The sequence below is a fragment of the Triturus cristatus genome, chromosome 3_2, assembly GCF_964204655.1.
Source record: "Triturus cristatus chromosome 3_2, aTriCri1.1, whole genome shotgun sequence".
Taxonomy (NCBI): domain Eukaryota; kingdom Metazoa; phylum Chordata; class Amphibia; order Caudata; family Salamandridae; genus Triturus; species Triturus cristatus.
In genome coordinates, this window is record NC_140584.1 from 1214025745 (window position 1) to 1214051371 (window position 25627).

The window sequence follows — 25627 nt, forward strand, 5'->3', positions numbered from 1 at the left end:
ACTTTGTAACTCGTTACTGACCTCAGACACTGGCAGGAAGAGGCTGTATTCACTTCCGATGCGAACGGCTCTTAACCCGGAAGTCCCCCCGCGCTCCTGCTCGGCTCTGAGCAAAGATTGTTCTTAACTCCCGGGTCTGGGCTGGAGTTTAACAACAGGAGGAGGAGGAGGAGGAAGAGGAGCGGAGCTCTGCCGAGAGGTACTGAATGTCACAGCAGAGACCTGTGTGTGCACTCAGTGGCATGTGCAGATCCCAGAGTGTATGTTTACAACTCCTAATGTTCTGTACACATCACTCTGTGTGTGTCTAAGGACTCTTAGTGTAATGTGCAGATACGTCTCTGTGTTTGTAACGACTCTTAGTGCCATGTACAGATCAGTGGGTGTGTGTGTGTGTGTGTACACACACACATATACTATTCGTGTCCTGTACAGATCCCAGTGTAAGTATGGGTCAGGACTCTTAGTGTAATGTGCAGATCCAAGAGTGTGTGAGAGTGTATGTTTACTACTCTTTATTTCATGTGCAGATCTGTCTCTGTCTGTGTCAGGAGTCTTTGTGTCACGTGCAGATTCCAGAGTGTACAGCTCCATGCGAGTCAGAGCTGCCAATGTAGATGTCTACTCCTTTGAGACAGCTGTAGGTGCACACCCCTGGTGTGTGGCAACACTTTATGTGCATGAACAGCTTCTCCTCAGAACCGAAAATGTATCAGTGCAGCTCCTTGTGTGACGCTCATAACCCGCAGTTTTACTTCACTCTATGAGAGAGCTCTGAAGGTGGATGTTAGTTACTTGTATGAGACAGCTCCCAAGGACGATGTTTAGTTCCTTGTATGAGAATGGTCTTAAGGTGGATTTTAGTTCCGTGCATGAGGGAGCTCACATGGTGGATGTTAGCTCCGAGTATGAGAGAGCTCTTAAGGAGGATGTTATTTCCATATATGAGAAAGCTCTTAACCCAGATGTTAGTTTCTTGTATGAGACAGCTCACAAGGTGTATGTTTAGTTCCCTGTATGAGAGAACTCTTAAAGTGGATTTTAGTTCTGTGCACGAGAGAGCTCACAAGGTGGATGTTTAGTTCCCTGTGTGAGAGAGCTCACAAGATGCATGTTTAGCTCCCTGTGTGAGAGAGATCCCAAGGTGCATGTTTAGTTTGCTGTGTGAGAGAGCTCACAATGTGCATGTTTAGCTCCCTGTGTGAGAGAGCTCACAAGGTGCATGTTTAGCTCCCTGTGTGAGAGAGCTCACAAGGTGCATGTTTAGTTCCCTGTGCGAGAAAGCTCACAAGGTGCACACTTAGTTCCCCGTGTGCGAGAAAGCTCACAAGGTGAATGTTGAGTTCCCTGCGTTAGAGAGATCTCACAAGGTGGATGTTTAGTTCCCTGTGCGAGACGGCTCACAAGGTGCATGTTTAGTTTCCCATGTGAGAGATCTCACAAGGTGGATGTTTAGTTCCCTGTGTGAGAGCTCACATGGAAGTTTACTTCATTGTGCGAGAGAGCTCACAAGGGGCATGTTTAGTTTCCTGCGTTAGAGAGAGCTCACAAGGTGGATGTTTAGTTTCCTGTGTGAGAGCTCGCACAGATGTTTACTTCCCTGTGTGAGAGAGCTCACAAGGTGCATGTTTAGTTCCCTGTGTGAGAGAGCTCACAAGGTGCATGATTAGTTCCCAGTGTGAGAGAGCTCACAAGGTGCATGTTTAGTTCCATTTGTGAGAGAGCTCACAAGGCGGATGTTTAGTTCCATTTGTGAGAGAGCTCACAAGGCGCATGTTTAGTTCCCTGTGTGAGAGAGCTCACAAGGTGCATGTTTCGTTCCATTTGTGAGAGAGCTCACAAGGTGGATGTTTAGTTACATTTGTGAGAGAGCTCACAGGGTGGATGTTTAGTTCCATTTGTGAGAGAGCTCACAAGGTGCATGTTTAGTTCCCGGTGTGAGAGAGCTCACAAGGTGCATGTTTAGTTCCCCATGTGAGAGAGCTCACAAGGTGAATGTTTAGTTCCCTGCGTTGGAGAGATCTCACAAGGTGAATGTTTAGTTCCCTGCGTTGGAGAGATCTCACAAGGTGAATGTTTAGTTCCCTGCGTTGGAGAGATCTCACAAGGTGAATGTTTAGTTCCCTGCATTGGAGAGATCTCACAAGGTGAATGTTTAGTTCCCTGCGTTGGAGAGATCTCACAAGGTGGATGTTTAGTTCCCTGTGTGAGAGCTCACACAAAAGTTTACTTCTCTGTGTGAGAAAGCTCACAAGGTGCATGTTTAGTTCCCTGTGTGAGAGATCACACTTTGGATGTTTACTTCCCTGTGTGAGAGAGCTCACAAGGTGGATGTGTAGTCCCTGTATGAGAGATCTCTTGAAGTGGATTTTAGTTCCTTGTATGAGAGAGCTCACAAGGTGGATGTTTATTTCCATTTGTCAGAGAGCTCACAAGGTGAATGTTTAGTTCTTTCAACGAGAGAGCTCACAAGGTGAATGTTTAGTTCTTTCAATGAGAGAGCTCTTGAAGTGGATTTTAGTTCAGTGCATGAGAGAGCTCACAAGGTCCATGTGTGAGGAAGCTCACAAGGTGCATGTTTAGTTCCCTGTATGAGAGAGCTCACAAGGTGGATGTTTAGTTTCCTGTGTGAGACCTCACACAGAAGTTTACTTCCCTGTGTGAGAGAGCTCACAAGGTGCATGTTTAGTACCCTGTGTGAGAGAGCTCACAAGGTGCATGTTTAGCTCCCCGTGTGAGAGAGCTCATAAGGTGCATGTTTAGTTCCCTGTGTGAGAGAGCTCACAAGGTGCATGTTTAGTTCCATTTGTGAGAGAGCTCACAAGGTGGATGTTTATTTCCATTTGTGAGAGAGCTCACAAGGTGCATGTTTAGTTCCCCGTGTGAGAGAGCTCACATGGTGAATGTTTAGTTCCCTGCGTTAGAGAGACCTCACAAGGTGGATGTTTAGTTCCCTGTGTGAGAGCTCACACGGAAGTTTACTTCTCTATGTGAGAGAGCTCAAAAGGTGGATGTTTAGTTCCCTGTCTGAGGGAGCTCACAAGGTGCATGTTTAGTTCCCTGTGTGAGAGAGCTCCTAAGGTGCATGTTTAGTTCCCTGTGTGAGAGAGCTCACAAGGTGCATGTTTAGTTCCCTGTGTGTGAGAGCTCACAAGGTGCATGTTTAGTTCCCTGTATGAGAGCTCACAAGGTGCATGCTTAGTTCCTTTGTGCAGTTGAATGTTTCTGGAGGAAACTATGTAGAACCATCGTTTGTTTCTTGCAGTCAATGGCTGCTCCAGCGCAGAGAAGGGAACTGTTTGATGAGATGTGTAATTAACCTTGCGCTCCAGGCTCCATTTCCACTCTGAAGACACAGGTATATTTAAGAAAGTTTTATTTTTGCTGACAGCATAAGCATAACTGCAGAGAGTGCCTTAGAGTTGAGGGGCTCTAAAAGTTTATTTCCCACCCGCTGGGCTGCAGACGGGTCCCGCAATTGGAGCTATGGGGGTGAGTTCCTCTGCTACTGCACTGTGTAATTCTTCTGTCCCTTCGCAGTTGGCTAATTTCTCTGCATACCTTGTCCATTACTTCTAATCTCCTGAATAGCCCTTAAGTAAACAAGGTGAGGCGGGGGCGCTGTCATGTGGTATTCGTGTATCACAAACATACATCAAACTCAATGTCTTACATGTTGAAGGGCAGATCTACAGTTCAGGAGTGTTTGGAAGGGTGGCTGAGTTCTGAGAGTACTCCACTGTGAGGCAGTGCTCGCAAAGAGGGGCATCTGTAGCCACTTCCTACATTGGATTGCGTTTGGAGAAGTCCTGATGACAACTGGATGTTGGTCCAGATCCTGGGTGTATAGATGGGGAAGCTCTGGGTCTCTTGTTTTTTCTCTTTAGATCTCATAACTCCTGGGCTGGTTCAAGCCACCACCCTCAGATCTCCATCAGCTGTGCCTTTGACGTATCCACCAGGTCAGATTGACTCCTGTCCTCTCTTTGGCAGTGCAGCAGCACATCTTCCAGGCATTAAACAGAAACAGTATCGTAGGCTTAGTTCCAGCCTTGAGAGGAGGAGCAACAAAAGGTCCTGCTCCTGGCCAAACCTGCTCTAAGTTTAGTTGCATATCACCATTTCGTGTCCAAAGCTATATGAAAGCTGGGCATTCTCCTCCTCTAGGGACAGCTCGCTCCATCATGAGCAGGGTAAGGCATCACTAGGCAGACCCCGGAGTGGGGCATCTATTCTCCTCCTCTGGAGACAGCTTGCTCCATGAGTATGGTAAGGCATCACTGGGCAGACCCCGAAGTGGGGCATCTATTCTCCTCCTCTGGGGACAGCTCGCTCCATGAGTATGGTAAGGCATCACTGGGCAGACACCGGAGTGGGGCATCTATTCTCCTCCTCTGGGGACAGCTCACTCCATCATGAGTAGGGTAAGGCATCACTGGGCAGACCCCGGAGTGGGGCATCTATTCTCCTCCTCTGGGGACAGCTCGCTCCATCATGAGCAGGGTAAGGCATCACTGGGCAGACCCCGAAGTGGGGCATCTATTCTCCTCCTCTGGGGACAGCTCGCACCATGAGTATGGTAAGGCATCACTGGGCAGACCCCGGAGTGGGGCATCTATTCTCCTCCTCTGGGGACAGCTCGCTCCATGAGTAGGGTAAGGCATCACTGGGCAGACCCCGGAGTGGGGCATCTATTCTCCTCCTCTGGGGACAGCTCGCTCCATCATGAGCAGGGTAAGGCATCACTGGGCAGACCCCGAAGTGGGGCATCTATTCTCCTCCTCTGGGGACAGCTCGCACCATGAGTATGGTAAGGCATCACTGGGCAGACCCCGGAGTGGGGCATCTATTCTCCTCCTCTGGGGACAGCTCGCTCCATGAGTAGGGTAAGGCATCACTGGGCAGACCCCGGAGTGGGGCATCTATTCTCCTCCTCTGAGGACAGCTCGCTCCATCATGAGCAGGGTAAGGCATCACTGGGCAGACACCGGAGTGGGGCATGTATTCTCCTCCTGTGGGGACAGCTCGCTCCATGAGTAGGGTAAGGCATCACTGGGCAGACCCCGGAGTGGGGCATCTATTCTCCTCCTCTGGGGACAGCTCGCTCCATGAGCAGGGTAAGGCATCACTGGGCAGACACCGGAGTGGGGCATCTATTCTCCTCCTCTGGGGACAGCTCGCTCCATCATGAGTAGGGTAAGGCATCACTGTGCAGACCCCGAAGTGAGGCATCTATTCTCCTCCTCTGGGGACAGCTCGCTCCATGAGTAGGGTAAGGCATCACTGGGCAGACACCGGAGTGGGGCATCTATTCTCCTCCTCTGGGGACAGCTCGCTCCATCATGAGTAGGGTAAGGCATCACTGGGCAGACCCCGGAGTGGGGCATCTATTCTCCTCCTCTGGGGACAGCTCGCTCCATGTGTAGGGTAAGGCATCACTGGGCTGTTCTCGGGTGGGGCATCTATACTCTTCCTCTGGGTACAGCTCACTTCATCATGAGCAAGGTAAGGCATCAATTTGCAGATCTCGGGGTGTGCCATTTATTTTCCTGCTGTGGGGACAGCTCACTCCTTCATGAGCAGGGTAAGGCATCGCTTTTATAGATCTTGGAGTGTGCCATCTATTCTTCTGCTGTTGGGAAATCTCATTCCATCATGAGCAGGGTAAGGCATCCCTAGGCAGATCTCGGAGTGTGCTATCTATTTTCCTACTCTGAGGACAGCACACTCCTTTACAAGCAGGGTAAGGCATCACCGGGCAGATCTCTGGATGTAGCTGCCAGTAAGCCAAACGGGTTTAGGTCATTCCTTCGTTTGAGGGCAGATCTCCGGCGGAATAGAGTGCAGCTGAAGAACATTCCAGGGTGAATCTATTTCGTGAGGGTGGGGGAAGAATGTATGAGGCACTGGCCATATGCATTCTGTCTTCACAATAGGCGATATACATACCACTCGTGGGACTATAAGGGGAGGAATGGGATATCCACTATAAATCGGCGAGTGCCCTGCTTTGCATCCTCAGTTTAGAGTGGGGACTCTGCTGAGTTTCCAAGAGCGAAGCATCTGTCAGGAACTCCTTGGCAGTGTCCATCTGCCACAGGGTCTTTGTAACTCCAGCTTCGAGTGCGTCACCCTATTTAGGGTTTGTTATCTGACTCTTCTTTCTGTCTGTGACCATCTTCCGTGGTGCTGTGTAGGAAGAATATTTCTGGTGAGAAGGTCCCTCCAGAGGAATGCAGATGTTTCTAGGCGATAACTGGTTAAGGATGTTATCATTGTCAGCTGTGTCTGGATGCACAGTACTGTTTGCACTGACACAAAATGACCTGGTACTCCCTTCCGGGAATTGGGTCACAGGTTAGTGGAGCGAGCAGTCAAGGTTTATTCTGGGATGTGGCATGATGTTAGAAACTGAGAAACAGTATGACAAACATACATAACACTTAAGAACCGGAACAGCCAGGCACTGCTTTACCTTACTAAAGAAAATGGCTTTAAGTAAAATGCAATATAAACCGATTCCTAAATCAAACCATAGGTGTCTAGCATCCTCTCGGCCAGAGTTACAACCCCTAAAGCCTCTGCAGCTCTTAATCTCAATGCTCTATGTTTTTAATTAATAATGAGTCCTGTGTTGAAGGTACCTGTGGTTAGGTCTTGCCTACGCAGCGCGCTGCTTAGAGAGACCTCTTGGCATCGCTCAGCACTTTTGTTAAAAATGATGCATGTTTGCACTGCTCTCTATGGGCACTCGTGCACGTTTGGCGTTTCCCTTGCTGGAGCAAGCAGCGGCGCCATCTGTTAGCAATTATCACGCCTGCTGCTCGCTCCCGCAAGGGAAACGCCAGACATGCCCTCAGTGTCTACAGGCGCAGGGGCCATATATTTTTTTAATTATCATGTCATTAGCACGATCGGTTTAGTTTATTGTTTTCTTTTTATTTTGAACATATTGCCCTAGTCTGCAGACAGCTTACAACATATATACCGGGCGTATATTCTTCAGCGCTTGTTTAACTTGCCGGAAGGAATGACTTTACAAAACGGAATGAATGACTTTACAAAAACATTGTGGAAAGCCCTCTGAACGCACTGGAGAACCATGTCCAGAGGACGCTGCCACCACCAAAAGAGGTGGAGAGGCCATCACCAGAGCCACACCCAGAGACACCCCAAATATCCTGTTGCCTCCAGCCCAGGCGAAGGCTGCGACCCCCCCCCCCACCCCCCTACACTAACCAGGGCAACCGCTCCACCCATGAAGGATGAACCCCTCTCAACTCAAATTACTCCTGGACGGAGACTTCCCGCACTACTCTAGAGGTGAGGGGGGGACAACCCTCTGACGCCCCTTCGCTACTCTTGCACCATGTAACGCACACAGCCCGACATTCACCCAACTCATCCAGGTAAAGTGAGGGCCGCCACCCACAGGCAGCAACATGTGCCCGACATGCAAAGCAAAGGCAACCAATGCTCCCGTCTGGAGCCAGGGAGTGCTGCCCCGACCCGCCCCATCTCTCCTCCACCCCCCCAGTGCAGGTGGCAACGAGAACCAATGAAAGGCAGCACCCCCCGCCTGGACAACGAATGCTCCCATCCGAAGCCAGGAAGAGCCCCCCCCTTCCCAGCAAGTACAGCTGCCAACGAGAAGCGATGAAAGGCAACACCCTCCAGCCCTGGCAACTACACCCCCCCCCCCTTCAGAACCAGTGACCGGTAACAACCCGCTCATGGGGGCCACCCAGAAGCAGTGACAGTAACAAGCCCTCCGCATTCCCCTCACACAGGACTACGCCCCCCCCCCCCCCAGCAAGGTACTGCTACCAATAGCAAGCACCACTGAAAGATAACACCCCACAGCCTGGCAACTACTACCCCCACCCAGATCCAGTGAACTGTGACAACCCCCCCAACCGCCCCCCGATAACGAGCAAACTGTCACACACCCAGCAGCTGCCAGCGCACCGGAGCAGTGCAAGGTGACCCCCGCCTGCACCCCTGTCCAGACATAGGAGCTCCAGGGCAACTGGTGCCCACAACCAGACACCGAACGTGACTAAACTGCCACCACCCCCCCCCCCCAGCAGCCCCCCCACTCTGTCCGAACCGGATGCTAGCAACGAGACTTCACATATTATACCCCTCTCTACCAGGGTCGGACAGACAAAATATAGGCCTGGGCACCAAAATAATCGTGCCCCTCCCCCCAACTGGTTAGTGAATTAGACAACTAAAAAATGGCACATGTTAGCAAAGCGGGGCAGTGTTTACTTAAAGACATTCACACACACTCTGTAGAAGTGTTTTGAGAGCTATGCAAGGCTGCATGGATTGGAGCTTGCTTCCCGTAATAATTGTTTTAAGATCAGGGCTATTCACTGTAAAAACCGACCCACAAGCTAATAAAACAGCCCCAGAAACATAAACAAGCATTGGCATAGCCAATAGGTCTCGCTTTTGGGACCTTGTAAGTATTTTGTTACGCAGCACAATATCCTTGGTGCAACAACATTAACTGTTGCATGCTTAAACACTTATAAGGTCCCAAAGGCGAGACCTATTGGCTATGCCAATGCTTGTTTATACTGTTTTTGTCCATTTGCAGCTTCTTGAACACATTCGGTATCTTTTGTCAGTCAATGGAGAAATGCAGAAAGAGGAAGATGGAAAACTGCAATATTTGCATCCGACCTATCAGTATTGATCTATGGTAGATAAACGTCCCGGTGGGTCACCAAGGATCGCTACTGCTCAGTCACGCCTTCTGCTCAGCTCAAGCCCTTCCCAATCCAGTATTGGGTGAATGACGGACTGAAAGAGAAGGGGGGAGGGGGAAGGGGATAGAAAATCCAGCCAGAGATGCAGCTGAAGGCTCGCTCATCCCTCGAATACAAATCTTGAAATAAAGATGAGGAAGGCACATAAATACTGCTCCACTAACCTATGATACTTTTACTACACCCACATGTTCTGCAAACTAGCTGTATGTAACTCCGAAAGTGTAGCTATGCTAGTAAAAGAGAAACCAAACAAAATAGAGTATATTTGTTATAGAGTAAATCATTGTTCATGCAGCTTCTTATCTCGGCCACTAACAAATATAGGGCATTCAATATGTCGTTTGAAGGTCTCCACTTACTTCACCCAGAACATAAACACACTGAGTCAAAGTGCAACATCCAAATGAAAGGAGGCAAAACCTGCAATCCCTTCCTTACGACACTCTGCGAGACATTCCGACAAAGACTAATGTTCACAGAGCAAACGGGAGGACTTCCTGCACCAGAAACAAACACTGCATATATGGGAAGAGGGCAAAGACTAGGAAATATATTGAATACTCTCCTTTCCATGACACACAGCTGAATCCATAATTCTTGACAAAAATACCACACTTTTATCCATGTTTAATTTGCTTTATTCCATGTACTCCAAATTTAATACTGCCCATTTCTTTAGTCCTGTCACAAATGAGGTATTTATATAATCCACAGTTTCGAATGCAACAGATATGCCAATCCAGGACTTTTTCTGGAGCCTGAAGTACATAGCGTGAAGTTACGCTTTTAGAGGGAAAACGCTCATAAAAGGGTTCAGTTGTAAAGCATGGCATGAATTATTTCAAGTAATTCTAGCGATTTGTATGCACAGAGGCTTTAAAATCAAATCTAATGGTATTGTTTTAAATTTGTAGTGAACCCCTGAAGAAGGGCTAAGGAAAGCCTGAAACGCATTGGGTATTAAGATCAACTAATTGAGGACCATTTATGTATACTTCATGCTCCAGAAAAAGGCCTGGATTGGCATATCTGTTGCATTCGAAACTGTGGATTATATAAATACCTCATTTGTGACAGGACTAAAGAAATGAGCAGTATTACATTTGGAGTATATGGAATAAAGCAAATTAAACATGGATAAAAGTGTGGTATTTTTGTCAAGAATTCTGGATTAAGTTGTGCGTCATGGAAAGGAGTGTTACTGCGCTCCAATATTCGATGTGTTACAAGTGCGTGATATCAGGGCAGATTACGCCTCCAGGCTGCATGCAAAGCGAAAAACCTTGGAACAAAACTTTTCACAGTGATGCATTTGGATGAAATGGGTGTGCACTTGACCACTCCTTTTTTCATAGCAATAAAAGCTTGGGTAATGCCATGCTATGAAAGATGCCGCCTAAGATGCCCAGTGTACATCGCTGCAAAGGAAACCCAGGGCATGCATTGCAGTTCCGTGATAATCTCCTTCCAGTATTGTTGCTTAAGCAGAATATGAACTGCATCATTTACTTCCTTCTAGATGTCATGGTACCACCTTTGTAACAATGTCCTGTCTGTGCCACCCGCTTTCAAGATGGCGGCAGAAACTAAATCTGGCTATGCAGAAATACACTGGAAAGCCTTGCTATGGTAAATACCTTGTTTCTTCTGTAAAACCAGTCCCAGCAACCTTAGACAGTCCTGCCTCTCTGTTGTCTGGTGCCAGATCAGGGCTTTAGAGCATATCAACGGTGGAATGCACAGGAAAGGCAGGGTGCATGAACCTGCGAGGCGGGTCCATGCCCTTGCCTGTGGTCCACGCCACTCCCAATCCACCAGATATTGCACCCCATCCCGTGATTGTTTATAATCTAGATTAGCCCTAACCTCGTATTCAGGTTCAGATCCAATCAGAATGGAGGCCTGAGATGGGTAAATGCACGTACCAGGTGTAACTGCTTCATGAGAGACCTGTGCACTACAGGGCGCACATGGAAGGAAGAAGGAGATTCAACTGAACCGACACAAGATTGATAATGACCGTGCCTGGACTATGAATTGGGGCAAATATCTGTGTTTACCTTATAAATGCAACTGTTCCATATGTTACCAAATTAAAGAGCCTTATTTATATACCAGTGTCTTTTTTTTTTTTATCCGAGTGATTCTGTTCTGCAGTTCGGCTTGTTCGATATGAGTTTGGATTTTCTTTCTTTTGTAACTGTTTAGTGCAGTTGTTAGTTGTGCCTTAATGTAAACTGGTATGAATTCTGGATGGAAGCCTTGAATATAACAGAAGGAAGAACTGTGTGTAGCTGTATGATGGGATGTGTTATCATAGCAGACTTTAGAAAACCCCCACTGATGCACCTAATCATGCTGATCGACCAGAGGACATTAGCGGGTTCTTTCTAATTAGTTGTTAACTCTGTTGAGTTCCGTCCTTAGCCTGTGGGTGATGAGCAGAAGACAAAGCATCCTCCATTTTCAATAAACTACAAATTGCTGTCCAAACGTTTGATATGAATTATGCACCTCTATCAGAAGTCATTTTCTAAGTAAATCCAAAAATCTTATTGTATGTCGAAGAGACGAAGGACTCTTCTCTTGAACTGTGGGTATTGATGGGCTGGAGTATAGCGAGCCAATGACAGGACAGAAAGGAACAAAGCCCACATTTGGGTTATCTCATTGTGGCCACCAGCTAGCAGAAGGCGGATTAGGATATCAAGATCCAGCGTATAAAAGTGTTGGACAAATCTAAGAAAAAGAGACTTGTCTAGCGTCAAGCCCTCTGGCATGCTGACCATGGTGGTTTAAAGTTATGATGTCACAGAATTCAAGATGGTTTGAAAGCCAATGTGTCTGGTCTTCCTCGTCAGTTGTGTTGATGGCCAGGAGTAGTGAAAAAGGTCTAATGGAAGTTGGGCTTTTTTTAATCGCCTCTACTTCCATTGCTGCAGAACCAGCTTAAATTGAGTTCTGTGGTCATGGGGGGATGGTTGAGGGGTGTAAGGATTGGGATACAGTCAATGGGCAGGTGTTTTTCAGAGGGCCCGATTTGAATGAGACACCAATCTCCATTTCAGAGATGCAGGCACAGTAATCCTCTCGTAAGCCCTGCGACACTTAAGCCCTAGCAAGAGCAGCTGCAGTGTGTATAAGGGAGCCTGCACCAATGACCGCGTTCTCCACATGCGAAGATCGATTTCCCCATTCATTGTTCTCTCGCCAAATAACTGCACTCTCTCTTACTCGGTCTCTCCACTCTTTTTGCGGGAATTACCCATTCTCTAAACTGCAACAATGGTAACACTGGCATGTCCTGGCACGGGGTGGCGAGGTAGGCAAAGCTACACTTGGCAAAGTGCTGCACAATCTACACTCCTTTCAAAGCACCATGGTCTGAGATGGGAATAAATACTGGGGAGCAAATTCAATAAAAACTGATGATATATTTGTATTTAATGTTTTAGTATTCAACTTGGAGACCTGGGCAATAATAGTGGTGAATGGGGATTTTGTGCATGTATCAGATCTCTAAGTGTTTATTTTTACCTCTTTTTAGGTGCCTGAGACTTTAACTCTCCAGATGTGTGGATTGGAACTAGGAAACTGGCAGAGAGCAGAAAAACTGCAATGCTCCCCTGACTGAGCCAGTGAGAAAACCACAAGCAGTCGATCCCACCAGGAACCTTTCTTTAGCATCACCTCTCGTCTGGAGGTTCTGCAAGGCTACTGTCTCTAGGGTGGTGAAAAGGTGAAGCAGGAATGCTAGCAATGTCGAGCATAGGGTTTCAGGTCTCCAGAAATGGTCAGCAGGGAGAAGCCAAGATCTCCAACGTGAGTGAAAGTGAGATATGTGCAGCACCAGCCTTGAGCTTAGATGGTCAAAGGTACCATGGCGGTGAGCCACCTACAGAAGAAGAGTCCAGCCAGGTCATCTTAGCCACATTGCGATGTTTGGGAGCCAAACTGGATAACTTACAGAATACCATGAAAGACTTACCAACGAAAGTTGCAGGGCTCATGGAGCAAATCTGGATAACAAAGGCTCATGACTACTTCAAACATGGTGGAACGTCCGTGGGGAGGATCCGTCCTGAGATCAGCAGAGACTGTGTTGGTGGCAGGTTTCCGCCAGTGCCTCTCCCAGTGCGTCAGGTGGACCCAAGCTGGTGTCTTCAGCCAGTGTTTAAAGGAGGTCAAAACAAGCGTAAAGAGCCAGTGTTTACTGATGCATGCAGACCACAACTGAGTCAGAGAACACACCCACCGTTTACTGAACAAGAAAGCCAGTGCATGCAACCAGTAAGCACTGAGAGCCGTAGCCGAGCGGTGGACCTGCGCAAACAACTCTTATTCATTCATGGGCACAAACCACAGCAGATCCTCAGCATGCCCCCAGCCTCATCTGATCTGCCGGAGGTACCCAGGAGGCCACGCGTACAGCCAGTAATTATCAAAGGGCAAAAACAAAAACAAAATAAGTGGTCAGAATTCGATTTTATTAGTCGACGCAAAGTGCAGCAGAGTTGGTGCGTTCCACCTGTGGTTACTGATGGACACGACCCAGATAACTGCTTGAAGCTAGAATCGGAGTGTCTGGATGAGCAGGGTAAAGGGGAACTCCCAGTCCTACAGCAAGTGTTACCTGAAGTACAGGGAAAGGATGGTAACTACAAGCTAGAACCACTGTCTCCTGATGCACAGTACCCAGATCAGAACTGCAAGCCAGAATCCTGGCCTCCTGCAGCACGGCATGTGCCCGAGTCCACCCTATCCACGGAAGTGGACATTCTTCTTGAAGAAGGTGCAGCCACCGTAGACCCTGTGACGAGAACAAATGCAAATCAAGGTGTTCTCCAGCTCGGAGCCACTTCAGGTACTTCTATTTTTCAAGTAATATTTATCCTGCAGGGGGTAGTTTCTGAAACTGGGCTGTTTTTCACATACTATGAGGCTGACTTAATGTAACCAAACCCAGACATTAGATAAATGAAGAAATTATTATATTATTCTAATTAGGCCCCAAAAATGATCCTATACTAAGGGCACGATTTAGATCTTGGCGGGCGGGTTACTCTGTCACAACGGTGACGGATATCCCGTCCCCGAAATATAAATCCATTAGGATGTCCTGCCTCCAAAGTGACCTCCGTTTCCATGCACTTCATAATCTGTTCAACAATTTAACTCTTGAGGGAGGATATTCTCTGCATTCCAGACAACAACTCAGACATACAGTGAATGAGGACACACAGGATACTATGGAAATCCACTTCGAAACACCCATGTGGTGAGTTTCATTGTGCAAAAACCTATAACCTCCCTAGACTGGAGCGACATGTTGAAATCATTTACCTGGTTGGGGGTTGGTCACCATTTTGTGAAATGGGTGTAGATGTTCAGACTGTAGATGGTAACGTGGGGAGGAACACAGAAGGGAAGTCTGTTATCTCTTCTGCTGTTTGCATTTGCAGTGGAGCAGTTAAAGTTCACTGGGTAAGGAACGTGGTGAATGTGGTATCAAACCAAGAACAAGCGTCAGTGCAACAGATGATGGACACTTTGAGACTTAGAATAAAATGCTGTATGTAGCTGATTGTGGCATGTAGATTAGCTGGTTGCCATGGGGGGTATGATTGTAGAATACGATGAGGGTTTGCAGTGGGACTGTTGGAAGAGGCACTGGAAATTAGACGGCTCATCCTCCTTGCTCTCTGTGTAAATGTGTTTACAACTTCACACAGCCTCATTTCTTCTAACATTGATGTATGGAGCAGGCTCTGTGGGAAGGGAAGAAGCGGGTTACCCACTGAAAGTGACAAGCCAACCTTTATATTCTGAGGGATGTAAATGGGTTCTGGCTCAGTAGAAATTCTTGTTCTTTGGTTGAGAAGAAAGTTCTGTTTGAAAAGAAAGGTATGTATGTCTGTCAAGGTAGTAAATCCTCAAGGCCGGTTTGTTGCTCAAAATGGTCCGCCTTTTGATAGCCCCAAGCCAGAACTGCTGTAAAAGCACAGGACAGTGGGATGATCAAGCGAGGGAAGGAAAGGGAGAGAACAGCAAGGAGGGAGATCTGAAATTACATCAACAAGATTCATCAACATCTAATTCCATTGAGCGCTACAGAATGTATATGCACAACATATCGCTCATGAAAAATACCTGTAACAAAACTTAAGCAAGCAATAACCAACACAATCTGTAGCTCCGTCGGGGAAGTAACATTCGTCTGTTGGGTATGCAGTTCAAATATTCTTTATTCGATGAGATTCATCATAAAAGAGCAGTTAATAACACAATACAGTATAAAATTCGGAACAAAAGATTGATAAAACACAATTGACATTAGACCATTAAGGGTAAGCACAGTCGCAACCCAACATGATGAGCATCTTAACCAAATACTCTTAACTAATAAGTGGTTCAGAACTAATAAATAGTTCAGAATGGGTTTTACAGCGCCTCATGCGGGAGCGCCAAGCGTTGCCCAAAAATTTTGCGACTCCACAGACCATGGCAATCGAAGAGGTATCGGTGGTAAGTATCCGCAAGGCCGATGCGTGGCATCTAACACCCATATTCTTACATAGTGGCTTTAGCCAGATCCTCCTAGCATCCCTATATGCTGGGCAAGCAAAAAAGAAATGTGCCACTGACTCAGTAGGGGCTGCACAGCCAGGACATGAGCTCATTTTGCCGACATTATTTTTCCACCCCGAGGTATAATCATTTACTGGGAGGATCCCGAGTCTAACCTTCAGGTAAAGAGATCGATCTAAGGGCTGCTCAATGTAATCCAAGAAGGGTTCAAAGCACCATGACCACTTAAAGGACAAGAAGCGCTCAGTAAGTGAGCCCACAGAACTACTAGAGAGTGTCTCCTGCTGTACTAGATTCCAGTAGAGCTTTTTAAGCACCATCTTGGGCGGAGGTGATTGGTTTGCCCATGAGTCGCTCAAACCCAGGAGCACCACCATCCGCTTCAAGTTGCTCAGCCACTTAATCCTATTATTGGTGTTTAGCTGGATTAATTCATCTAGGGCAGCAGCGTAATCCAGGAGCTCCCTTGTCCTGCGCAAACGAACCCAGAAGAGTAACGGGCGTAAGCGCACTAAATCCTTAAGGGGGCGCCTGCCCATGTCAGCCCTTAGAGGAATTAGGGGAGTGGAGACTGGGAGGGCTACTGCGTCTCTCAAAAACTTATTTTCAGCCCTATCCAGCTCTGCCGTATTTTCAAACCCCCATAATTCTGAGCCATATAGAGCGGACGGGAGAACTTGGCCTTCGTAAATGGTTAGGAGCGGTGAAAGGGGCTTGCTGTTAGATTTGCGATATTCACTCATAACCGCCCCAGATGTTCTTTTATAATTTAACATCATTTTAGCCAAGTGATCCTTCCAGCTCATGCGACTATTAACCCTGATGCCCAAATAGTCATATGAGTCTACCTGCTCCAAGGGCTCTCCATTAAGTAAAAGGTTATTTCTAAATCGGGGTGAAGGTGCTAGAGCCATGAGCTTGGTTTTTAGAGTATTGATAGTGAGACCTCTATCAGAGCAGAATGCACTAAATCGGTTCAAGAGCTTTTGTAAGCCAGACGGCGACTTAGAGATTAAAATAGTGTCGTCGGCGAAGAGGAGTGTGGGGATTTTGACTCCTGCCAGGGATGGAGCGTCAGCCGATTCTTCTCTTAAATAATCCACCACTCCATTCACAAAAAGAGAGAACAGCGTAGGGGCCATGACACATCCCTGGCGTACACCCCTCTTCACGGGGATCTTTTCAGTTAATTCCCCTTGGGTACCCCACCTGATCCTGGCATAATTCCCCTCATGGAGATGCACAATTAAACTTAAGAGGGGGCCAGGAAACCCCATGTTCTTCAAGACCTCCCACAGCCTCTCACGTGGTACCAGGTCAAAGGCCATCCGAAGATCTATGAACGCCAGGTATAAACTACCTTTATTGATAGTAACCGACTTCCAATAGATCGCGGAAAAGCGAAAGACCTGGTCCATCGTGCCCACCTTTTGCCGGAACCCTGCTTGGAGATGTGACAACACATGAAATTCTTCCATCCAGGTGCCTACCCTAGATATAATTACCCTGCCAACCACCTTCTGTAACACGTCAATCAAGCTGATTGGTCTGTAGTTGGCAGGGTCGTCTCTGGCACCCTTCTTAAAGACGGTGATTACCTCCGCTCCCTTCCACGAAGCTGGGACAGGGTAACCATGGGAGATGAGGTTCATTATTTTTGCAATGAGGTTGGCCCATAACTCTGGGGCCTCCATAAGGAGATCACCAGGTATCCCATCTGGGCCTGCTGCTTTCTTAGGGGTAAGATGACTAATAGCTAGCAGCACCTCAGATGTCAAAAAGGGTTCCCTAACCGGAAGCATCGGGTGGGCACTGTGGGCATAAACAGTGGGGGTATTGGTTGTTTCTGGCCCACCGTATATTGAAGAAAAATGGGAATGCCATTGCTGACCTGTTATATGGTTATCTAAGGGGCGAGAGCTATTCAACCTGGTTTTGTTAATCAGATCCCAAAACAGCGTGGAATTCTTTCCATTGGAAGCTGTCTTGAGGTCTTGCCAGTGTTGTTCTTCCCATACACGTTTTGCTTGCTCCAAGGCCCTAGCGTATTCTTTCCTGGCTACACTAACCCGGAGTTGGTTCTTTTCACGCAAGGCAATTCTAATCTCATTTCTTGAAGCTTTGCAGTACGCCGTGTACCAGGGATTATTCGATATAGCTTTGTTGTTAACTCTACCACCACTCTTGACCTTATTATTACCTTTTACGAGAAAGAATTCCCCAACTTTCTCTGTTAAACTATTGTACGCCTGGGCAAAAAACGTGCCCTGTGCAGGCGCTAGGTCCGGTTCAAACACTCCCATTTCTATACTCAGGGCTTCGACAAGCGTCCTGATTTTTATCAAATTGTGAGCCTGCGACTGAACCTTCTCCCACTTAAGTCTTCGATTGCCCTGGAAAGGTATCACCTCCTTATTAGACCTTGGGTGCAATATCCTCTCTATGGTATTCCGCCTCCCCCATATTATCGACATGCATAGGGGATTGTGGTCACTATCCTGTGAAGGAGTCACCACCATATCTACTAGGTCACACCATAATTCCACGTCTAATAAGATGTAATCAATTCTTGACGGGCTGCTTAACCTATTAAAGGTCATTGCCCCGTCAAGGTCAGAAGGAGTCCTACCATTAAGAGCCCTGAGGTTATGTTCTACGGTAAGGGAGTTAATCTGTATAACCCTAGGAGACCATTTCTTAATTGTGGGCAAAGACAGGGTCGGGATACCCCATCTGGAGTCCACTTCCTCTATACCCAAGGGATCGTCACCATCTAGTGGTTCGAAGGTACAATTAAAATCCCCTCCCACTATAATTTTAGAGGAGGGGGGGCAAGTTGCTAACGCCTGATCTAAAATAGATAAAATACTTGAGTTTGTGTCCCCTGTGGTGCCTCTTGCATAGACATTAAATAGGTCAAACCTACTAATTCCCCCCTCAAAGGAGATATGTTGGATGTCGCAACATCCGGAGTCATGGATAGATATTTTAAGGTTCAGGGCGATCTTAATCCATACATGCAGACCCCCAGCTGGTCTACCCCCGCCCTTACTCAGGGCCGGTATGAAAAAAGTGGTGTATCCCGATTTATATAATGGAGAAACACTCCATGTTTCCTGAAATATGCATACATCGAATTGTTCGATGAAGACATTCCATTCAGGCAAAACCAACTTTCTTTGTAGACCCGCCACGTTCCAAGAAACTAGGTGTAGAGCTTCATTATCTTTCAATTTTAAAACTGAGGGGGTAGCTGCAGGCCTATCCATGTCCAACATGGTTTGAATACCTATAGGTTCTGGATGGACTGGGTGGTCTATCATCAAGGGGATTACAGTACTGTTGACCAAAGGGGTAGAGAGAGGGGTGGGTACGTTGCCGCCACTAGCAAGTCCACTTATAGTTGTAAGTCCTGTATTAACAGGATCAGCTCCGTGGACTTCCATACTCCTCACACAAACGACGTTCTTAAGGCAAGATAATCCTGTTGGTCCCCCACCGCCCCGATGGGGCTTTAACCTTCAATCACAATCAGCCAGACTAGAGAAGGCTTCAAACCTGTTCGACAACACTAAAGGATTAGAAGGCTTCACTCTCACACCTCCTCTGTTAGAATTCCTATTAAAACTAGGAGGGATGTAGTGCCACCCAAAAGGATCAGTATTTTGTTGGGTGTGTGAGGGGCCCAAAAAGTGGTTCGGTCTGTATGTGCCTGGTGGAATGGGCAATAGGGAGGGTTGCTTAGATGGAGCAGAGAGGGGAAACACCGATGATCTAGGGTAAAAATAGGTTAGTGCACGGGGGACAATGCCAATACTACCTATTTCAGGAGGCCACTCCAAAATGTACTTAACTACACGAGGGTCTCTGAAATTTACTACCACGATGTCACCCGCAATATTTTTCGTCGTACTGCCCACCCAAGGGAGACGTCTCACATGTAAAATCTCACCATTAAATTTCTCCTCGCTAGGTCTATAACTATTGAGCCAGAACATGGTTTTGTTTTTTAGCTCGCTAAACCCTTCTCTTTTGTCAACTGGTAAAGGCGGAACCCCCGTCAAGACAACCACCAGTGGTACAGCTTCGGGTGGCAGATCAACTTGTGGCACGTACTTAGGTGCAAGCAAACCAATACTAGGGCATTCCCTATTATCCCGCAAAGTAATTGGGACAAGATTAATCCCCCCACCCTCTTTGTCGTCTCGTGTATACACACTCTGAGAACCCCCACTTGACGACGGCACAGGCACACACTGAGACACCGCCAACAAATTAGACGGCTCTCCCGTATCCTGAGGTAGAGTGGAGAGGTGAGGGTGACAATTAGGTACCACCGCTATAGCATCGGTACCACTACCAATACCCGCCTTTCCCTGCCCTGTTATTGGAATTGTTTTTAAGTTTATTATAGCTTCCAGGTCCACAAGTTTTTTCTCCACTCTTAATAAGCCTTCGATTAGTGGTGAAATAAGGGACTTAATCACATGGACCAGGACATCCTGGCAAGCAACCGAAGGAGAGGGGGATAACAAGGGGACGACAGGGATGAAGCCTGAAGTTAAGGAAGGCAAATCAGGTTCTAAAACAACAGGTGTCAATGGAGGAGCAGGGTTGGGAGTATTTGTTGGTACGACTCCTGGCCCTTTAGATAAGTTTAAACCTTTCAGTTCGTGCTTCCCAAACTCAGAGTAATTATACTTGGGTTTAACTGTAACTCCCCCTTTCTTGCATCTTCTTTTAATGGGGGGTGGCCCAAATGACTTAGCCACTTTAAGTGGCTTAGTGACCTTCTTTACCTGTTTACCAAGTACTTGCACACTTCTAATTACATCTATAGGGGGGTCGGGATGAACGCTTGCAAGTTTCTCTTGTATGGGCAACTCTAAGGGTGATGAAACTGAGATATGAGCAGATACCTTTTGCAAGCAGGGATCACGCTGTGGTGTAGGAGTGTCACCTACGGCACCACCACTATCCACTGACCGGGGAGGGACCTGCGACATCGTGTTATCAGAAGACCTAAGCTTCAAGCTTTCTATTGAGCGACGACGCTCTGATCTCCTTTTGTCCAAGCTGTTAACTAATTCATCCACTCTTAGCGCCTTTTTAAAATAAGTGTCCAGAGGGCCAGCTGGCAACACTTTCGTCTTCTCCTCGTCGATGCAATTGGGGGTATCAGCCATATTAGCCAATTTGATGATTACGCGTTAAGCGCACACGAGTACGAGTGCTACCACAACCACCTGTTCAGTAGCCAGGCCCAGCCCGGCCTCACTCGGCCTCTGAGGGCCTAAGAGGGCCCACCCTTTGCCCAGGCTTAGCCCCGGGCTATGTCCCGCGCGCGTCCCGCTTGCGCGTGGAACAGTTTCACAGTTTTATGGGAGGAGAATGTTGAGGGGGAGGGGCCGGGAAGAGGAGACAGCTGGTGCGGCCGCCAAGCAGCCTGGTCCTCGCAGTCCCGGAGTAGAAGTTCAAAGGTTAAAAAAGCACCCCCACTCAGCGCGGCGTCTTTAGTGTCCGTAAAATCCTTGTAATCCAGAGCCCAGGTAAGGTGAAGTTGATTGCGAGCCTCCGAGCGGCTCCCGCGAAGCGGGGGCCGCGAGGCGTTATGTACCTGCAGGGGGGAGGGGCCGGGAAGAGGAGACAGCTGGTGCGGCCGCCAAGCAGCCTGGTCCTCGCAGTCCCGGAGTAGAAGTTCAAAGGTTAAAAAAGCACCCCCACTCAGCGCGGCGTCTTTAGTGTCCGTAAAATCCTTGTAATCCAGAGCCCAGGTAAGGTGAAGTTGATTGCGAGCCTCCGAGCGGCTCCCGCGAAGCGGGGGCCGCGAGGCGTTATGTACCTGCAGGGGGGAGGGGCCGGGAAGAGGAGACAGCTGGTGCGGCCGCCAAGCAGCCTGGTCCTCGCAGTCCCGGAGTAGAAGTTCAAAGGTTAAAAAAGCACCCCCACTCAGCGCGGCGTCTTTAGTGTCCGTAAAATCCTTGTAATCCAGAGCCCAGGTAAGGTGAAGTTGATTGCGAGCCTCCGAGCGGCACCATCAACAAGATTCATCAACATCTAATTCCATTGAGCGCTACAGAATGTATATGCACAACATATCGCTCATGAAAAATACCTGTAACAAAACTTAAGCAAGCAATAACCAACACAATCCGTAGCTCCGTCGGGGAAGTAACATTCGTCTGTTGGGTATGCTGTATTAGGATATAGACATAGATAAATAATTTCCATGACACCATAAACTCAAACGCATGCTCTCAGCGTTAATGCTAAGGAATCAGTGCTTCTTCCAACATAGTGACATACCCTTCATTGACTCCGCTTGTCGTCACAGGGGTTGAGTGTGGACCTCTCCCGCTCTAGTAACCACCCCTGTTAAATAGAGTGAAAGAGACAGCAAACCTATATGAGTAATCTGATCCCCAAATATACCTCTTACGTAAAGTACATCCAGTGGAACAAAGTGCTTTTATACAACATCCTTCGGTAACTGGAAAAAGATCCTTTAATTATTTGCAGAGTACCTGCTCTCTGGAGAGCTAAAGAAAATGTCTTGAACAGCCTAAGACGAACCACTTAGTGGCCAATGAAGCAGGCTGTAAGCAGGAAAACCAAAACACAAGGCAGCCTGAAAGAGACGTATCCTAAAGGCTCTGCAATGGGAAATCGGGCAGAAATCAAAGGTGCATGAATAGAACTGCAGTCGGACTTCAGGTCCCCTGCGCAGCCAGCACGGAGAAAGCCTGTCCAAGTACAAGTAAAAATGGTCCAGGAAGAAGGCAAGGGGTGCAGAGCACCCTCACCAGACCAGCGGAACCCGCTACTTCTTCATCTGACCTCCATTTCAGGAGGTCCCAATTACGCACGACGTGGCTTCGCCGAGGCCAATGGGAAACGGATTTCCCGATGGTTTGCAGCCCGCGAGAGACTCACGCTGCCGGATTCCTAGCGTGTGCTCTGCCCTCCCGGAACAGAAAAGGTGCCCTCGACGAGTGATCTATAACAATGTCATATTTGTGTATCGTGTCCAGTGCGAAAGGTAAAGAAACGGTCAGCGAGTGATTGCAGGGGTATCTGGGTTCTGAGAACAGAAGCAGGCTGTTACTAGTTTGTGATGTAATGCTCTTTTAAGGGGTACATCTTCAGCTGTTTGCTAATCGATGCAGGGTCTAAGTGGCCCTGATGGAACTGAGAGTGTTGTTTCAGATCCTGGGTGCATACAGAAAGAAATCCTATTAACCTGTTTCTTTCTCTGCACTTCTTTCTAATCCAATAGTATCCGAGCTGCAGATGCGCAAAGGCCACCAGAGGTGGCGAGCTTGTTAACTTGTTGGCCAGACAGTCACTGGAGTTTGGCTGGGTGTTATGGCCTTGAGATGATGCATTTGGGTTTGAAGGTGGTGAAGGCTCAAAAGGGGAACCAATGGAGTTCTATCAGGATGGGGTGTTCCCTTTAGAAATGTGCCCTGTTCTGTTAGACTCTGCTAGTCTCACTGATAGGCAAGACGGCATTTATAAGAAAATAGTAATCTTGCCAAGACTACAGTATTTATTCTAAAATATGCTGACGTATACCCTGAAGAAAACCCTAGGAAGCATGTATATGGAGAGAATGGATATGTAAAAGCAGGAAAAAGGAAGGACATGAACTGGAAGGAGGGATGAACAAGAGGTAGTGGATGAGAAAGAAAGGTGAAAATGCAGCAGAGGTGAAAATGCAAAAGGGGTAAAGTGTCAACGACCTTGATGACGCTAACAATCCGTCTAGAAGGGCCCCCGTGAGAAAGTGCTCTTTGCTTAGGCTGTTGGTGCCTTGCTGTTGGGTTTCAATACTTTTGCAAACGTTTTGCCTGAAACTTGCAGCAGAAGCCTCCTTGTTACCGAAATCCTCAAGGTAAAGAAAGAGTAGATCAGGAAACAATCCCCTTCCTCCTACAGGTCTACCCTGTGGCATGATTTCTAATACCACTCAAGGCCGGTACCTTCATCCTCTCTTCCAGGGGAAAACCTGAGACTATCCGCTTCCAACCCTGCCCCCACCATCCCAGTTGATCTGACGACATCCCTTGACTAATGCTGAACCTAAACTATGAATGTCTGTGTAATTATTCGCTTGTGCTACTGATACTAAGATCGGGTATATGTAACATGTGCAGAAATGTTTGGATCTACCCACCTTGTGCAAATATATATATATATAATATACACAAAACGAAGATCGCCGCCGTCGCTCCACATGCCCTGGGTGCCTTTCTCTAGCGGTGGTGAGCCGCTTACATTTAGAAGCACAGCAGCAGACGAATATTGTGTCGGCCGACACAAAAGAGAGCACTCACAAGAATTCATACATGTATTCTCTTTAATAGTGCAAAACCTCCCCAGCACTGTCGGACATCGAGAAAGCCGGAATGGCGAAACGCATCTGTCAGTGCTAGGAGGTAGGTTCTGCACTATAACAGAAAATACACGTATGAATTCTCGTGAGTGCTCTCTTTTGTGTCGGCCGACACAATATTCGTCTGCTGCTGTGTGTATATATATATATCACAATAATTACCTGACGTGTAAAGCTCTTTGCTACACTCTCGAGCCACAACCATGCTACATGAATAGCCCCACTATGATGCTGTGTGTCTGACCCTCTGTATGTAATACAACATTTGTCCTAAGTTCACATTGTAAACATGCTTGCTTGGCACTGTATCCTGGCATGTTGGCTAAGTATCCAGATGCCATTTAGTGTGCTGCACTGCCCTCCAGAGCCAGTGCTACACGAACACTCCAGTCCAAGAAACAAATACCATGAATTCACCGTTCTGAACCGAAATGCATCTGTGGATGTCACAGCAATTATTCATAGTCTGTTAAAAAAGATAGATAGATTGCACAATAGACGTTTGAAGCCTGTGTATGTTGTTTTTGTTCCATTTAGCTTTAAATTTAGATTTTTTTGTAGTGGACTCCAGTTTTAAATGGATTCAGTTTCAGTAACTCAGTGTGTTGATGGGGGCGACAAGGAACCAGAAGTCAGATCCGCACGGGGCACCTCTAGGCTTAAGGTTTCACCAAAACATAAAATAATATTTGAATCATGTATTATTTTTTTCAACAGATAATGGAGCTATTAACAGAACTGAGAGACAACAAATAGCCCTTACAGGATGGAATGTTCAAACTAAGAGTCGATGTTCTGAAGATGATGGACAAGACCCATCTACTGAACCAGTAATGAAATTGTCACACAGACCAAAGGAGGAAATGTCAGCCATGCCTACCAAACTTGGAGACCGGATTAATGACCCATCTAGCTCCCAGGAGCACCAGAACTGTCATGCTGAACGTAAGCACTATAAATGTCCTGACTGTGGAATGAGCTTCACTGAGCACTCACATTTCCTGGCACACTGCAGGATCCATGACAAGTCAAAAGCGTTTTCTTGCAGTGTTTGTGGGAAGTGTTTCACAAATATGTCAAGTCTAATCTTGCACAAGAGATTTCACATGGACGACAGACTCTATAAATGTCCAGACTGTGAGAAAAGCTTTGCTCAGAGATCAGACTTGTGCCGCCATCAGATGATTCACACTGGAGAGAAGCCTTATGGATGCTCAGAATGTGGAAAGCGCTTTAGGGTGGCATCCACCCTGAGAGTCCATCAGATATCCCATATGGGGCAGGGACCATATCAATGCACAGAGTGTGAGAAGACCTTCCCTCACAGAGCGCGTTTGCGCAGTCACCAGCGAATCCATAATGACGACAAGCCCTTTGAGTGCCCAGACTGTGGTAAACATTTCCGGATGATGTCACAGCTGAGAGTACATGAGAGATCCCATACAGGGGAGAGACCGTACCAGTGCACGGAATGTGATAAAAGCTTTGCACAGAGTTCAAATTTGTACAGCCATCAGAGGATACACTCTGGGGAAAAACCATATGAGTGCTCAGAGTGCGGGAGACGATTTAGGCGGAAAACGCATCTCCGGAAGCATCAGAGGTTCCACACGGGGTCTTTTGTCTGAGACCGATGCCGTCCTGAACCTTGATAAACCAAAAACATCGGTTCTAGTCCATTGCGGCCACAGGACGATATGTCTTTTGGAACCAAAGAAAAAGCACAGTTTGCAGCAGATGTAGGATAGAGAATTGTGGCTCGTGTTCAGAAGGTTGTGGCGTTGCTGTCTGCAGTGCGGAATATTGTACCGGCATGTCCTTACTTAATGTGGAGACACCAAGCTTGGGGAAAAAATAAAAA

At 47.3% G+C, this 25627-nt stretch overlaps 1 protein-coding gene across 1 annotated transcript; it reads left to right on the forward strand.

Annotated features, from left to right (window-relative positions):
• Nucleotides 1–25627, forward strand: LOC146859479 (uncharacterized). Its single transcript, XM_085650207.1, has 3 exons — nucleotides 1–199; nucleotides 12331–13647; nucleotides 24484–25627. Exons 2-3 carry the CDS (start codon nucleotides 12534–12536, stop codon nucleotides 25392–25394), a joined length of 2025 nt encoding a protein of 674 aa, XP_085506333.1. The 5' UTR covers nucleotides 1–199; nucleotides 12331–12533; the 3' UTR covers nucleotides 25395–25627.